Raw genomic sequence first — 17886 nt, forward strand, 5'->3', positions numbered from 1 at the left:
ACACACTTTGAACGCAAATTATAGCCATCAAAAGAAATTAAGGAACATGTCCAAAAAGAACGACTAAACAATGGTAAAAAAAACATGAAAACATCGTTTTAGAATTAATCCAAACCAAATTAACTACTAATACGCGCGATATAATCGTATTAACAATATGCGAATAACCCGCATCTATCTAATGTCAGCATGAGAAAACATACTTCAACATTAACTAACCCTCGAAAATATTAAATTCTCAAGAAAAAAAATTATCATGATTTTTTCCTAATTTTCCCTAATTTTATAGGGCCTCAAAATATGATAATTTTGAATTCCACCAAACCTATCTTATGACATTCCAAACCTATATTTTTCCAGAACTTTTTAGCAATTAGATTTGCCAAAATACCATTGATATTTTAAAAATACCAATTTCCAGGATTTCTAAAAATAATTTCTAGAAAATTCCTAATTTTTCCTAAGAATCCCATCGTCCACGAAATTTCCAATTCTGCCTGACAATTCTCAAATCCAATGAAAATTTATAATTTTAATAGATTTTCTAAATTTTTGGATCAAAAAATATATTTTTAAAGAATTTGAATGGTCACAGGCGCCCGAATGGACACACCACATGCCAAAAACCAACCCCACATTTTTCCGAAATTTAAAATAACTTTTGTCTAATTTTTCACTAATTTTTTGAAAATTTTTAAAATTTTTAATTTACCCCGAACGCATTTAGAATACGAACAGTCAAAAATTTTAGAATCCCAACGGTTTTCCCGGAATACGAAAAGCCAACAGTTTTGGGAAAATGAAAAGACAAAAAAAAAATCAGTATGTGAAAGGTCAAAAGTTTCCAGAATTCGAAAGGTCAAAAGATTTTTCGAAATTCGAAAAGCCAAAAGATTTCGGGAAAGCACAAAGCCAAAAGGTTTCCTAGAAGATAAAAAGCCTTTTAAGAGAAAAAATTTCAAAAATTTATAAAGTTTTTTTTCTCAAAAGTCAAATTTTCTCTATTTTTAAGGCTTTTTTTCAAGCTTTTTTTGAAAAAATTCAAAAGCTTTTCTGTAAATTAAAAAAAACTCATTTTTAAAAAAATAAGTTTAAAAAAACCAACTTTAATAAGCTTTAGTAAAAGCTTATGAAATTTTTTTGGGGGGGGATCGTTTTTCCGACGGGTGCGCAAAAAACATGGGAGAGAGAGAGGAGGTCTCCCTCTCCACTCTCCTCTCTCCTTCTTCTCCAAATAATCTCCACTTCTCCACCCCATCTCTTCTCTCTCTGTTAATCAGAGAGGTTAATTTTCAATTAATCTTGTTAATCATAATTAACTCCTAATTATGATTAATATTAATTAAAAATGTTCTTTTTTAAGAGGTGTTTATACACGCGAGAGGAAAATAGAGGAATTGAGAGATGAAGAGGGTCTCACACACACGGGAGAGCATTCAATGCATCAACATGCTACCCTTACTGCATTTCAGCAGAAAATTGGCAGAAATTTGATGCATACCCGCCGCAGAAAAACCCGTAAAAATGTATAAAAAATATATTTTTAACCATAAAAATGCTCAAAAAATTTCTTAAAAATTAGAAAAAATTTCTTAAAAATTTTAGAAATTTAGAGAACCCATTCTACCAAAAATATCCACAATAAAATATGTGGTATTTTCATAAAAATTTCCATTAATGCTTATTTTAAACCATAAAAAATAGCATTAAACTCACGGAATTTCCCCGCAATGTTGATTCGTCCATTGAATAGTAATAACACGTGTTCGAATCGCCATATCGACGATCCATGTGCAAATCAGCAACACAAATCAACAAAATAACATTTTTATTAGTAAATATTAAAATTTACTTCAAAAAAATACTAAAAATTACAATAAGAACGAAAAATTCAACAACAATTAACTAGAGATTGCTTTGATACCATTGTTAAAACCCTATGATCTCTCTAGATAGTTGTTATGCATAAACATGCATAAATCAGGCATAAACTCATCCACCCGACCACCCCCGAGCCCAAGGGATGCACACATGAATAATAATGAAATACATCATACCTTTACCTTGATGTTCCATACCATTAAGAGGTATAACTCCAATCCAATAGCATGTAGCTATAGTGTGAGAAATGGTAGGTGAGTAGTTATGATCCTCTACACAAGAGAGAATAACATAACCTAGCTTCAAGCTAACATTAAGAGACCATAGCCTAAGCCTCAAGATAACATAGCCTTGGCCTCACAAGCCCTAAGCTTCTAAGCCTCCCTTGAGTGTGCCCCATGCTCCTATTATATAGGAGGGCCCTCAAGTGACTCTTCACTCTCTATTTCCCATGTGTGACCCTTGGTGGATGCCTGACCCTAACCTTAACCCTTAAGGTTAGTCCTAACCCATGGTCCACTAGAGCTTGTTACATGCTCCCATGCTCACAAGCCTAATGTGGGTTAGCCTCCTAGTATACGTACACATAATGTGCATATAACACCATATAGTAAGAGCACGAGGAGACAAGAAATACATGGCCATGTAGAAGTGAGGAGACTGATACTCCTGCATTATAGCAGATTCAATGACATCACCAAGCTGCAAGAATGACGATAGCAAGGAAGGAGAGAAATGAAGAAGATAAGAAGGACACAAACAAGAGGCCATCACACATGAGAGGCAGGCAAATGATTCAAAACCATTAGCTCCATTTCAACTACAGTGAAGGTCTTAAATGAACACTCACACATTTAATTAATTAATTTGGTGTGCATATTAGTACCACATACCTTGACATGATGTAACTTTTAGGATGTTCTCTCTCTCTCTCTCTCTATCTCTCTCTCTCTCTCTCTCTCTCACACACACACACACACCCTATAGATCGAACGACACCGCCAACAATGACACCTTAATAAATCTCACGTCTCTCTCTCTCTCTCTCTCTCTCTCTCTCCTTGCACACAAGCTTGGTTTCTCTTAAGAAGGAACAAAATCTCTCTCTCTCTCTCTCTCTCTCTCTCTCTCACACACACACACACACACACGTGTGACTGGAGGAGGAGGAGCAAAATTGAGACAGAATTAGGGAAGAGGGAGGCATCATAGAATAGAGAGGAGGCTATCACAAGGGCTTAGGGAGGCAGCCTCTAGGGGATAACTCGACCTCTAAGGTACCTAAGGGTAATAATTAATATACCCTGATCGGTGGGCATTAATTAAGACATGGCCCAAATAGAAAATTAAAATCAAACAACACGTTCCATGGGAAAATTTAATAACTAGCCAAAAAATGAAGAGAGGAGAAAGCTACTCTCATGATGAACGAGAAGTCTTTGCGCTCGGACACAAAAAAGGGCCGCGTCTCGTTGCAGCTATTCATGCCCATTGGCGATCGGATCTTAAAATGAAAATTACACTAACTTCGATGCCCATATCTGATTTTGGATGAAGCTCTGCACAAGGTAAAGCACGGGCTTTTTACTTCCACCTCCATCAAGCGTCCCCCTTTTTATAAATGCATGCACCAGGTATTTGATTAATTTCTCTTACCTCGTTCATAATCATGTGTGGATGAGAAGTGAGCTGACGCCATAACCTTATGTGGGCTGATACCACATCACTTAAAACAGGTGATATTAGTCTTAATAACTTATGAGATGATGTGAAATCACATAATATATACTACATTAGCCATAATCAGATGTACAGAAGAGGTAGCATAAACGATAAGTACATATGGGCTGATGTCAAAGCACATAAAAGTGGTAACATTAGACATAAATTCAAGTGGGCTGATGTCAAATCACATGAAAGAGGCAACATTAGCCTTAAACAAATGTGGGCTGTTGTGGCATCACATAACCGAAGTAATTCCAAGGTCTTAGATTGCTTGATAGGTCCACAGGTTATGCTAAAACACACTGCAGCTGTAGAGTTTCAATGCCCTGTGGAAGATAATTCATTGGCAGGTAGAGAGGAGCAGATCGCGTCTATCAAAGTGGCAACTGAGCCAGTAAGTTTGGCATCTCTCCTTAGGCTTCATGGCAATGCCAAAGCTGTCTCTAATGGCAGAGTTTTGCATACTTACATTGTAGAACATGGATATTGCACAGACACTTTCCTTGGTAACTGTCTTATTCAAATGTATGGAAACTGTGGAAGACTGTATGAGGCGCAAGCGGTGTTTGACAGGCTCCCTTATCCCAACTTATACTCGTGGAATATATTATTAAAAACATATGGCCAGCATGGGATGCTGGATGATGCAATGAAGGTGTTTGACAAAATGCCCGGATGTGATGTGGTCTCTTGGACTTCCATGATGGCTGCATTCTATCAGCATGAACATGGTAAGGAAGCGTTGGTTCTCTTTAGTCAGATGCTTGTTGAAGGTGTTATGCCAAATGGCATAACCCTAATTTGTGCTACTGATGCTTGTGCCAGTCTAGCAGCCTTGGACGAAGGTCAGATAATTCATTCTCTTATTCTTGACGTAGGTAATGAGGGGAACATTGCAATCAATACTGCACTTGTTGGTATGTATGGCAAGTGTGGATGCTTGGATGATGCAAAGAGAGTGTTTGAAAGAGTTCTTATTAAGGATGTGGTTTGTTGGACTGCCCTGATTCAAGCATTTACACAGTGTGGATGCAGCAGGGAAGCACTTGAATTTTTTTTCCAAATGCAATCTGAAGGTATCAAGCCCACTTGTGTTACATTTGTTAGTGCTCTGGATGCATGCGCAAGTTTGGCTGCTCTTGAAGTTGGACATGAGTTCCATGCTGCCGTCATTGACAACAGTTATGAACAAAATATCAGGGTTGGGAACACCCTTATTAATGTCTATGGCAAGTGCAGGGCCTTGAACGATGCCAAGAAAGTCTTTGTAGGGATGCCATTTCGTGATGTCATCACTTGGACTTCCATGATTGCAGGGTGTGCTCAAAATGATTATGGCAAAGAAGCTTTGGATTTCTTTCACAAGATGGTATCTGAAGGGATCAAGCCAAACAAATTTACATTCGTTTGTGTCCTTGATGCATGCACAAGTTTTCATGGGGTTGAAGAGGGAAAAAGGATCCATGCTGCAATTGTTGAAAGTGGGTATGAGCAAGATGATGTGGTGGGATCCGCTCTTGTCAACATGTATGGGAAGTGTGGAAGCTTGGACAAAGCAAGGTGTGTGTTTAGCAAATTGTCTCATCGCAACATAGTCTCTTGGAATGCAATGATTGCAGCATTAGCTCAAAACGACTATGAACAGGAGGCTCTAAATCTTTTTTATGAGATGCATCACGAAAGCATTACACCTAATGCCATTACGTTTGTCAGTACACTTGATACATGCATCAGCCTAGTAGCTGTGAAAGAGGGGCAGGAGGTCCATACTGCTATTCTTGAGAGCAGATACATGGATGATGTTGTTGTTAGTACTGCCCTGATCAACATGTATAGTAAATGTGGGAGCCTCGATAGTGTGAGGGCTTTGTTTGGCCGAATGCTGAGTCCGGACACTGTCTCTTGGAATGCCATGATTGCGGCATACGCCCAACATGGGCAAGATAGCAAAGCTCTAGATTCTTTAAAAAGAATGCAGCTTGAAAGTGTTATGCCAAACTTTGTGTCCTTCTTGAGTGTTCTTGATTCTTGTGCCAGCATGGCAGCCTTAGACGAGGGGAAAAAGATCCATGTAGCCGTTCTGGACTTCGGTTCTGAGGTAGATATAACAGTTGGAAATGCCCTTGTTAATATGTATGGTAAGTGTGGCAGCCTGGATGATGCAAGGAGTGCATTTGACACAATGCAAAGCCAGAATGTTGTCTCTTGGACTGTATTGATTGCTGCATGTGCCCAAAATGGGCATGGTAACGAGGCGTTGGATTTGCTCTATCAGATGCAGCATGAAGGTTTCAAGCCAAACAGTGTCACCTTCACATGCATCCTCACTGCATGCAGCAATACAGGATTAGTCGATGCTGGAAGTGTTCTCTTCCTCTCCATGATCAGAGATCATGGTATAGTGCACACAATCGATCATTACCTCTGCATGGTTAATCTTCTTGGACATGCAGGACATTTGGATGCAGCAGAGGGCATTATTGATGAAATACCTTTTGGCAAACGTGCTGAAGCATGGCTCTCTTTGCTTGCTGACTGCAAAGTTCATGGAGACAGAGAGCAAGCAGTACATGCTGCTCATCACTGTTTCGAGCTCGACCACGAGAATCCAGCCCCCTATGTGATGTTGTCCAACATTTTAAGTTGTGGTTGAGAGGTCACAATATATGGTGGTGCGAGGAGAGCAATATATGGATATACGTGCGATTTGCACCCAAAAAATATGTGGCATGCATTTGATCCTTTTGGTTTGACAAGAGACTGTGCAGCGGTCTGGTGGCCGTGCTGCTAGACATTCCCTTCTTGTTGTCTAAGCAGAGATTTTGAGAAGAACTGGGTCAGGTAGGATAGTACCCAACCTTGGACAACATGAGCAGAAAGTACAGGCACCAGCACGAGCACCAGCACCAGCAGGGCCCTGACAGGGGAAACTAAAGAGGCATTCCAAATGTGGCCTGCCAGGCCCCCTCTTTGGCCATGATAATCAGTCAGCATGTATCTTGTGAGAAATACACTTACACTGCCCTATACATGTCTAGGTCTCAAACCCGCCGTCAGATTTATTGGGGGTCTCAATAACCAAACTAGAGCCAGACAGCCAGCATGCTGTTTGTAAACTGGGCCTTCGTGCCCTTTTTTGACCACCACTTGATTTTGCCCCATCAGTTCTTACCAGAGCTGAAAGTTGTGTATATCAGCCTGTCACCATTTGTATTGCAATCTGTAGTTTCAGTGAGTGCATGTGTCTTCACAGCGACCTAACTAGTGGTGCTGTGATAGAAAACATAAAGAAACCTTTGAGACTGATAGATCTACATAGTCGTCTGACAATTTCCCTTTGAGACCCCTGAGATTAAAAAACATCAAAAAAACTTAGAGATTGATAGATCTACAAAGTCGTCTGAGGATCTCCCTTTGAGACCCTTGAGATAAAAAGTGTCCGGTGGGTCGGTGGGCATGTTCGACTGTGATTAAGATGTCTAAGAGTGGGTCTTACTGTAACGAGCAACACCTTTAGTTTAGGTTTAGAATTTTGGTCATGGACTCAAGTGCTCATGGACTATCATTGTACTCTTTATTCCTTTTTTACATCTTTTGATACCTTTTTATATTAGTCATCTCATGACTCTTGGAGTCTCATGGCTTTCAACCTAGGCCTATAGAAGGCTGTTTTCATCCTCTTGGTGGGAGGTCAACTCACTTAGGCATCATGGCCATTGTATAAGATTGTCTTTAATCTTGTATTAATCTGTGATGATTTGTCCTTAATTTGAGCCTTATGTGATGATTCCATTCCAATTGATATCAGAGCTCTTGGCTTAGATCCCTAGCATCAGAGCTCTTGGCTTGGATCTTTTTTTGGAGTGATTTAACTTTTAATCATTTTCAGAATTGGTTTTTACACAATTTTTAGAGTTGCTATTTTCTTGATCTCAGAAGATTAGAAATCAAATATATAATAATCATTCTTGAATTTGTCTTAATTCCTATTTTTAAAATCATTAATCCACATTATTCCTTGGTTTTCTTGATTTTCTTGAAGTTTTTTAACTTCTTGATTTTCCTGAATTTCAAGATTTTCTTGATTTTTGGATTAGGGCTTGTAAAGATTTTAGCAACTAGTTTTTAGTGAATTTCTTGCATTATTCTGATTAGAGACCTTATATTTCTAATTATTAATCCATTAAGTCTCTATCTTTGTCTTATTTTCACAAATCTTAGAGTTCCTGGAGCAGATTTGCAAGAAGTTTGGTTGTTGAAGCAGTTTTGCATAAATTTCATTGCAGTTTTCAAAGACTGGTGCAAACTGTGCAGAGTATTATTGCAGATTTTTATATTACTGTGCAGAGTATTCAGATTGCAGAGTTTATGTAGAGTACAGTTTATTGTGCAGTATAAAAGATTGTTGTGCAGAGTTCTCAAATTTATGTTGTAGAGTTGCAGAGTGCTGTGTTGAGTGTAAATTCATTGCAGTTTTGAACAAATTTTCAAGATTTGGTGCAAAAGCTTAGTGTAGTTTCAAGAAGTATACAAAATACAGTTTACTGTGCAGATTCAAAAGACAATGCTGAAGATAACAATGTGGAGTACAATTTTGTTAGATCTACAGTACAGAACAGAGCAGTTTACAGATTATGTAAAGTTATGTGTGTTGAAATCAAATCTTGATACAAAACAGAACAGTAAGTGATTCTTGATCAAATCTTTCAAATCTTGATACTTTCTTGCAAAGAAGTTAGACAAAGATTACAAACCTGTTGGAGTAGTACAATTCTACACAGATTAGTATAAATCTTGATGTGTTAGAAGTAAAGAAAGCAAGAAAAGTGTTCAGAAAACACTGTTTACAAGCACATATCTTGGTTTACAACATGTTAGCACATTGTCATCAAGAAGATATATAGCATGTTGTTCTATTACAGATCTGAGTATCAGTATTATATGTTGATAACTATTTATGAGGATGACCTTGGAGGTCTTAGGGATGCCATAGATAATGATTTAGGAGATGATATCATTTATCTTTCATGTGAGGATATCTCTTCATTTTTTAGTGATGAATCATGATGATGTTGATGAGTATATTGATATCTTAGATCATCATACACACATAGAGGGTTTTGCACATGAGGAGGTAGTGCATGGTTTGGCTCATGTCCATATACCTATTGATATAGTGAATCATGTTTTTGACATTTTGAGTGATGCTGTATGGGATTACAACATTGGTTCACTCTTACCCTCGCATGATGCCGACCTTGAGATATGTTCTTTTGGCTCCTATGGTTGTTGACATGATGTTTTCTTTGAGGCCATGACATTTACTTTTGGATGCAGTATATGTCATTTGGGATGCATGGTATTTGATTATATGGTGCATTATGTGGATTTACATGCATCATATCCAGATTCTCACCTGAGCAATTATTTTAACCATGGATTTGATGATATTTCCAGTGGTCATTTCACTTTGGATGAGGAGCTTGGATACTTTTTTTTAAATCCAGGTGATTACACATTTATTCCACCAAGGCGGAGTTATAGTAAGCTACGTCATCGACATGGGTGTCTATTCATTTGATCCAGGAGTTATAGTGAGCTACGTCATCAACATGGGTGTCTATTCATTTGATCCAGGAGGATTGGTCGGCCACGACACTGACATTGGCTCTCTACAGTGTCCATTCGATCCAGGTGGTTCGAGAGTCATTGCTTTGGAGCCTATATGGTTTGGACTTACATTCCATATATGTGGTCACACTTGTGTGGATTACCTCATCTTCGGGGCGATACTAGTATCTTTTTCATTTGATCCTGGAGGGTACTTGATTAGCTTCGTCACCGACAATGGTTCCTTATCTTTTCCACTTGCACTAGATTATTGAGGAATCGTTGCCTTGGATTTTGTATGCCTCGGATTTTCTTTCGATCCAAGAGGTTGCATAGATAGCCTCATCATGGATGGGAGTCCTTCATCCTTTCCATTTGACCCTAGGGGTTATATGATTCATGTATGGGTCTTCCGCTACATAGACATTCCGTCATGGATATGATTTTTGGTTTTTGTACATAGCCACTTATATATGTTTTTTCTTTGAGCACAACCATCCTTTGATTTTTGTACATAGCCACTTGTATATGTCTTTGGTTTTTGTACATAGCCACTTGTATATGTCTTTTCTTTGAGCACAACCATCCTTTGATTTCCATGACGAAATCATTATAGGAGGGGATGGTTTGTAATGAAGCAACACCTTTAGTTTAGGTCTAGAACCTTGGTCATGGACTCAAGTATAAAAGGAGGGTCCTGGACTATCATTATACCCTTTACCTTTTTTTACATCTTTTGATACCTTTTGATATTAGTCATCTCATGACTCTTGGAGCCTCATGGCTTTCAACCTAGGCTTATGGAAGGTTGTTTTCATCCTCTTGGTGGGAGGCTTATGGAAGGCTGTTTTCATCCTCTTGGTGGGAGGTTAGTACACTTAGGTATCATGGTCATTGTATAAGATTATCCTTAATTTTATATTAATCCATGATGATTTGTCTTTAATCTGAGATTTATGATCACTCTATTTCACTTACATGGGACCTCCTATGTTGTTGGTCTTAGATCTTTGACACGGAGGACACGGGACAGAAGCACTATGCTATTTTGAACCACATTAGTCACCATTTTGCAAGAAGGGTAAGGGAACATTAGAAGTGCAAGATGTTAATGTGGCAGTGTCCTTGCAAAGAAGAGATAATGGATTGTGTGAATGCTAAGATGTGATGGCTTGGTCCAAATTACAAATTTCTAAGCATAATGGAAATAATGGTGCACTCATTATGAGTTTGACTTTCTTTTCTTGCATTAGGAAAAGAAAATACAGCACCAAGCTGTATCAATTGTGTTGAGTGGTAAGAAAGTGCCTTGTGATACCGGAATTTTTGTGTTGGGAAGGTGGATAACTCCATTGGCTCACACAAACTGCTCCGGTCGCATAGCTCATTGGCATTGAACCTGGTCCCCCATAATGTCTTGTGATACCGAACTTTTTAATGAGTAGTACTTATGTCAATCTTTGGATTGCAACTAAAGCCATCCTTTACACATGCATTAACAATGAGATTATGGAACTCAATGTGGATTATTTTGGTAGTGCCATGACATTAAAAATAAATATCTTCAACTTTTTATATATTTTGGTGGATTTGCAATGGTAATATGGTGGAAGCTTGTTTGTGAAGCTTGCGGTGCCACAAATGGAATGATTGTACGGAGGCAAATAATGTTTCTTTAGCTTTAAATATTATGCCTTTTTTATGGTTTTAAATACCACAAAGTATACTTTTATAAATACTTTGGTGTGAATTTTCTACATGACGATATGTGAAAAGAAAGTGAGGTTTATTATATACTTTTAAGTAGTCGGCATTGATATATGGTGAGGAAGGGTAATTTTCATGTCTTAAAAGAGCTATTCTCTTTCCTTTTAATCAATGAAAGCCTTCATATTAGAGCATTTTTTATAGTATTCTCATTATCCTTTTCCTATTTGGTCCTTTTAATTCCTTTTACATGCACTAAGTAGTTTGCGCAAAAACTCTCTTTATGATATGTCTCTCTTATGTTGAAATTTCCTTTACTCGCATTTGTTTTTCAAAATCATTCCACTCACAAATGAGGAGTCCACATGAAGGAAGAATAGGAGGGTGATTTGATAGTCCTGGTAAAATAATTTAAAGATATTTTTGATTGAATATACACCTCGCTCACACACAGAGAGATAGACCCAACGCCACAAGAGTGTAACACTGTATATCAAGATACTGAAAGGAATGATACAAGAAAGACTCTGCTCCCACCGAGAATGTGCTACAATGAATGTGATACAAAAGAGAGTGTCCTCGTTCGTGAAAGCGTGTCTCCTGCGGAGAGAGTGCTCCCCTTATCTCCTCCTTGGGTGTCCTCCTCCTCGGGTGGTGCTCAAGAGGATCTCGAAGAGGATCTCTCCGTGCCTTAGGAAAGGGAGAGGGGAAAGGAAGATGGTGCTCAGGATCTCGAAGAGGATCTCTCCCTCCCTTGGGAACGGGAGAGGGGTGTTGCCTCCATGAGTGCCATCGGAGTTGGCCATGCACGTCTGAGATGTCTGAGGGGACCGGTGGTCGGAGGGGTCGGGACTCGGAGGGCACTGGCGGCGGTGATGGCGGTCCGACCAGTCGGAGGGCACTGGCGCGACGGTCAAAGCGGTCAGAGGGCACCAATGGTCGGAACTGTCACATGCCAAGAATTTGGAGGTTTGGCAAGAATTTGGAGGTTCGGGAAGGGGAGGAGGAGGTTTGGGTAAAATTTGAATTTGGAGTTTCAAAAGACGTGCTTTGCACGGGTCGCCCACTAGTTAGAAATGGAGCATTAGAGGTCCCAACCCGGTGGCATTGTGGTCGCTTCCACACGTAGCTGAATACGTGTACCTACACACCCCCATTAAAATGGCTCCTAAAACTTTAAAAAAATCTACCTTCTAGGAGAAAAAGAAGTTGAGCAAACAAGAACCACATATATTTTTTATTTCTGACAAAGAAAAATCTAGTGGTTTTACAATTTTCAAAATCATCTTGAAACATGACTAACTTATACCACATTAATTAATGACGAACTTTGAGTTTTGTCTTTCAAATAGGGGGATGAAAGTGAAGATGAAAGACTGTTCCCCCTCTCTCTAGAGAGCATGTACCTGCAATTGTCTCTTTCTCTATAAAATCTTTTAAATTTACCAACAATAGCTTATCATCCACATCACATCCTCCAATAGAATATAGTTACACTCAACTCAAATTGCTTAAAGTTTTTATTCTCAGTTTTTTCATTCATCGAAAGCTTCTTCTTAGGGCAACCGCTTGCTTTAAACTTCATGATCATTTCTCAGGGAATCATTAGACTATTTAATTGTGTTCAATTGAGTGGGAATGAATTTACCAAATTCTCGTGCCCTTTTTTTCAAATTCGTCATCTGAATAAGAAAATAGAATAAATAAAGTTTCGATTAATATCAGAAACATAGACGGAAAATTTAAGTAAAGAGAAAGAGAGAGATGGTGAAATGTGTAATTTTGGACAAAAGAAGAGAGAAGAGACGTTTTTTCTTCAGAAGGGTTGGATGTGGGGGCGCAACGATGATTTGGATCAAGAGGCGATACATGAAGGAGATCATCACAATGGAGGAGGGGATTGGCCCTACACGTAATCATAAGCAAAAAACGGTGCAGAAGCATTCAACAAAAAAATGAAGCATGCATGCCTTGCACAATAAAAAAAGAAAAAAAAGCATAGTCATTCATAGCAGTAACAAAATCCTAGCACCATAAGAAGAAGACGGCAGCATAAGCAAACAAAAACTGCCATTCACGCAACGCAGACAAGTCTCGAAAATCGGATTCTTTAATAATACTTAATTAATTTTTACATATAGCCTCACCGGTGATCTCCGAAGAGGATGGCGCCAGCCTCAGAGGGGCCACGTAGCCTCACCAGTGAAAGATCGCGACACTTTAAGCAATTGCAACCGTTGCGCAGTACTTACTTAATTAAAAAAATTAATTAAGGTTTTTTTTCGTAATGTCAAACCTTACTAAAAACCTTACTAAAAATTAATTAAGGAAGGTTTTTTTTCGTAAGGTCAAACCTTACTCAATTAATTAATTGAATTTGTTTTTTTTCGTAAGGTCAAACCTTACTCAATTAATTAATTGAATTTGTTTTTAACTCATTGTGGGCCCCTATTAACATTTTTGGGCAAGGTAGTTGTGACCGAAGATGTGAAGGCGCCATTTACATGCATCTTACCCACTTAAAAAAGAAAAGCACAAGTAAGTGAAGGGGCCATCTGGGAACAGCATCTTTTCCACCATCCATTGACAAAAATTTCAAGCATTTGCTCTCACACTCTTAGTGTTTTTCCTTCTCTCGTATTCCCCTCGAGTCAATTTTAAATTGACAAAATATTGCATATTGCAGAGGCAGTAGAGGTTATGGGGTAAATAAACAAAATGGGCTAGCCCTTCTATCACCCAAGTGTTGTAGATTGGTTAGCTCGTGGAGTTGTTATTCAACACATCCCGTGTTTGAATGTCACTCCCATCGGATAAATCATATTTGGTCTCTTGGGAATTGTTCCTACAACGTTAAAAAATCTTCTCATGTGGGTCTTTTGTTAGATATAACAAAAGACCCTCATCAAGTGTGTGGGTAAATAAACAAAATGGGCTAGCCCTTCTATCACCCAAGTGTGGTAGATTGGTTAGCTTATGGAGTTGTTATTCAACACGTCCCATGTTTAAATCTCACTCCCATCGGATAGATCATATTTGGTCTCTTAGGATTGTTGCTATAACATTAAAAAAGCTTCCCTCTCTCTCTCTCTCTCTCTCTCTCTCTCTCTCACACACACACACACACACACAAACATGCACACAGACATGAGGGTCTTTTGTTAGATATAACTTTTACTTTTTTCTTATTCCTCTCTCTCTCTCTCTCTCTCTCTCTCTCTCTCTCTCTCTCTCTCACACACACACACACACACACACACACACACATATTTTTTTTTAGTGAAACTATTTCTTTATTAATAAAAGTAATGTACATTCATAGCTATCCCAGAGTGGGACAGCTATAACTCAGATCAAAAACAGTGGGAAAACACCTCGAGCTACGAAAAAGAGAGCTCTCCAAGATCAAAAGAATCTCTAAGAGCCTTGTAAAGTGATCTACAAGAGAAGGAAAAAGGGTTGACATAAATAACATATAAAAGTAGCTGATTCTGGACATGGTAGATGGTCCAAAGTGCCTAGAATCTTGTTCAATCCAGAAACACTAGATAATCTAGCTATCATGGGACTGCGATTTTTCAGAATATTTTATCATGGGGAGTGAATCCAATTAATTGTGTGATGCATGGTTCATGTGTGAAGCATGGTAGTGAATGATTTCCATTTGTTAGAATTATTTTTGTGAGTTATTCCAAAGTAATTGTAATCTAACATTGTGGACTATGTTGAGTATAAGGTGGACATTGGACGAGATTATCTAGCCAAGCACATGTGTGCTAAATATTTGATTTTGTATGTTTGGCCCATTGTACATATGTTGGGCAAGGTTTATTTTTGATGAGATTGCTTTAAAAAGCATTGGCCTAAGGTTCAATTTTGTAAAAAGCCCAATATTGGAAAAGCTATGCTATTTATGGCTCCAAGGGCTAAATTTATGAATATGATTTAAATACCACGTGTGGGACACACGTCGGGGGGAGATTGCACCCAATCTTGTGTTCTTTGATTTTTATGCTCTTGATTTATGCTATGATTTTATGGTTTATTTCTTTTATTATTTAATTTATGGAATAATCTAATCTCCATGTACCATGGTCCTGTAATAAGTGGTATCAGAGTACGGCAAATTCAAGAATTGAATTTGGGTCATGGAGATTTGAAAAACAATCAAGAAATTGATTTTTACTCAAAGGTTATTGGCTTGGAGAAAATTTGAAGGCTTTTCAAAAAATTTAAAAATAATTGCACCACGGGAAGAGTAGAATCTACAACAAGGGTACAAGGCTTTGGACAAAGGACACAATTCATTCAAAAATCCAAGAGGTAAAGAAGCGAAGGTGAGGAAGACCTTTGGGCAAAAGAAGGTATGGTTATGTGAATTTTGTGGACCATTAGATCAAGATTTAGATCAAGGGCTAGGAAGAAAGCCACCCTTTTGAAGAAAACCATCCATGGATTCCTCAATTCAAATCCTCTCGATAATCTATCCTTATGGATGAAATCAACTCTCTAAGGAGATTATGGGCCTTATCTCAAAATTGTTAACCTTGCTTGTGGTCAAATTGAATATTGGAGGGCTCTGAAAATTCTTCTTCTTCTCTTCTCCAAAAATATCCCTGCGCTTGATGGTTTAGTGGTTTAGTGCTCAAGATTTCTCTTTCTGATATATATATATATATATATATATCCAAATTATATATATATATATTTCTCTCCTTTCTTTTTCCTCCACCGTTTGGCCGGCGGGCGCCAACAGTTGAATCGTCAATTCATCTCCTCTCCTTCTATACGGCGGTGGCACAAACACGATCTTCTTCTTCTTTTTCTACTGCGCGTTAGCGGGAGGCATCATTTAGTTTTTTTGGGGGGGGGGGGTGTAAAGCTTAAAAGCTTAAAGGTTACTAAAGTTTATAACCTTATAAAAACAAAAAAAAAGGGGCAAAATGTTATTTTGCTTTTTCCCTTCTCTCTAAATCGCACTACGCGCACTGGTGGTTTACTTGATTTCGCACCCCATGAAGAAAAGACCTTCTTATATACACACACACACACATATATATATATATATATACTTTAAACTTTAAATAGCGAACCTTAAAGGTTAGTTCCCGTTTTAAGCTTTCAAAAGCTTAAAGTTATTTTGGTTTTTTTTTTAAAGGTTATATCTCTCACAAGCTTCAAAAGACTTCAAAAAGCTTAAGATTTATAGTTTCAAGAACTTTGGGAGAGTCACAAGCAAAATAGAGAGAACCTTACAAAATTACTCCTACAAAAGAAATTTAGCAAGTGATCAAATGGTTTTTCTTCTTTGACATTTTTTTCGACTCTTCCCACCACGAGTTATTTCCTAAGCTCATTGCCAACATCAACGCATTTTTGCATTATTATTTTTATTCTTCGTGGGACGCCATCAACATCGAGCACTTCAACAACCCTTCTTTTGAAGTACATGGGAGCCATATAAGTTTTCTACCTTTTCTATTTTATTTCTACATTTCCATAATGTTTTACTTGTTTCTTTTACAATGGCAATATATCCACAACCACCTGCTATCCAAGATCAAGTAAACACACTTCAAGCTCAATTGTTGAGTGACAAGAGGCAAAGATAAGATTTTGAGCGAAAATTTAGTCGCCAAGAAGCGAAGGCGTGTGTATTCCGAATTTGATTCTTTGGATTCTGAGACTACAACCCTATTCAAAGGACAGTGCGAGCTACTCTCAAAGCTCAAGAGTCTCGAAAGGGATACAAGATCAATAGAAAGGCTTTTACTTTCAGGATTATGATGGCAAAAAGGATGCGCATGTCATACTTACATGGTTGAGCCAACTTGATGATCATTTTTCTAGAGAATTTTTTTTTGACAAGGATAAGGTTAAATGTGCTACTAATCATTTTATTTATTGCAACTCTTTGGTGGAATGTTATTAGATAGGGCAAACGTAAACCAAAGTCATGGAAAGAATTCCATAAGCTGATCAAGAGGGATTTCTTACCTCTGTCATATAAGAGTAAAGCCAGACAGTGATGGGATATTTTCAGACAGTTCAAAAAGGAGAACATATCAGCCTATATTGACATATTTTGGCAAACTTTATTGCAACTTTAAGCTATAGCGAAAGTGCGTGAAAAAGAGCAAAGGAGAAAGTTCATAGCAAGTCTCAAGCCAGTTATTAGAGCAGAAGTGAACATGTTTCATTCTCGTTCTCTTAGCAATGAAATATCTCATTTTTTTACTAATATACCTTAATTTTTAACTAATAAACCATGTACTCAGTCAACTCTTCATCTTATGTGAGAATTTACTCATTTTGGGTATTTTATTTTATTCTTTGCATTTATCTCATCCCAACACTTGGATTAATCCTATTGGCCCATTGGAACCTTAATTGGACCATTATCAAAAAAAATTGAAATGTGGACCCTTCGGCTAAGGCCTTTAATACACATATTTAATTGATTCCTAATGCACATTGGAGAATTTATTTTGAACTTCTGTTTCAAGGAAATATATCTTAGATATTAGGAAAATTTTTGTATCCAAAAATATCTCAATATTGAATTATCTCTCTCTAGAATATTTCTTCTCTCTAGGCCAAAACAAGGGAAAACAATATTTTCTTGCATTCTAAAATAGGGGATGATTACAGGGGATTGACATAAAAGCTTATTCATTATTCAGGCTGAGGAGGAATCTTACACCCCTAGAGTTAAAGAGGAGGAGTTGGGTTGTCCTAGAGCTGTAGTGATTTACACAGGTGGTGCTGGGGTAAGGCCAATGGATCCCTCGGTGTCGATGTAACTGTTTTTAGAACCTTGGATATCTGCACATGGAAGTGTCATGATTCCCTAGTTTGACACAGTGTGCACAATAGAGTAGTGGCCTTGCTTGGTAGTGTGATTCAATCTGCACATAGAGGACCACACCAATTCCCTATGGGGGTAATGATGGGTATGCCCAT

The 17886-nt window shown here is 38.0% G+C and overlaps 1 protein-coding gene across 2 annotated transcripts; it reads left to right on the forward strand.

Annotated features, from left to right (window-relative positions):
• The first annotated feature begins 3285 nt into the window (after positions 1 to 3285).
• On the forward strand, positions 3286 to 6797 carry LOC147619876 (pentatricopeptide repeat-containing protein At3g53360, mitochondrial-like). Of its 2 annotated transcripts, XM_086825726.1 has the most exons (3): positions 3308 to 3449; positions 3957 to 4000; positions 4101 to 6797. In XM_086825726.1, exon 3 carries the CDS (start codon positions 4130 to 4132, stop codon positions 6257 to 6259), a length of 2130 nt encoding a protein of 709 aa, XP_086681852.1. In that variant the 5' UTR covers positions 3308 to 3449; positions 3957 to 4000; positions 4101 to 4129; the 3' UTR covers positions 6260 to 6797. The 2 variants fall into 2 exon arrangements, with proteins under 2 accessions (XP_086681851.1, XP_086681852.1); XM_086825725.1 differs by having other exon boundaries at positions 3286 to 4337; positions 4485 to 6797.
• Positions 6798 to 17886: the final 11089 nt, after the last annotated feature.

The sequence above is a fragment of the Cibotium barometz genome, chromosome 32 (assembly GCF_041138505.1).
Source record: "Cibotium barometz isolate CiBa-2024 chromosome 32, ASM4113850v1, whole genome shotgun sequence".
Lineage (NCBI taxonomy): Eukaryota > Viridiplantae > Streptophyta > Polypodiopsida > Cyatheales > Cibotiaceae > Cibotium > Cibotium barometz.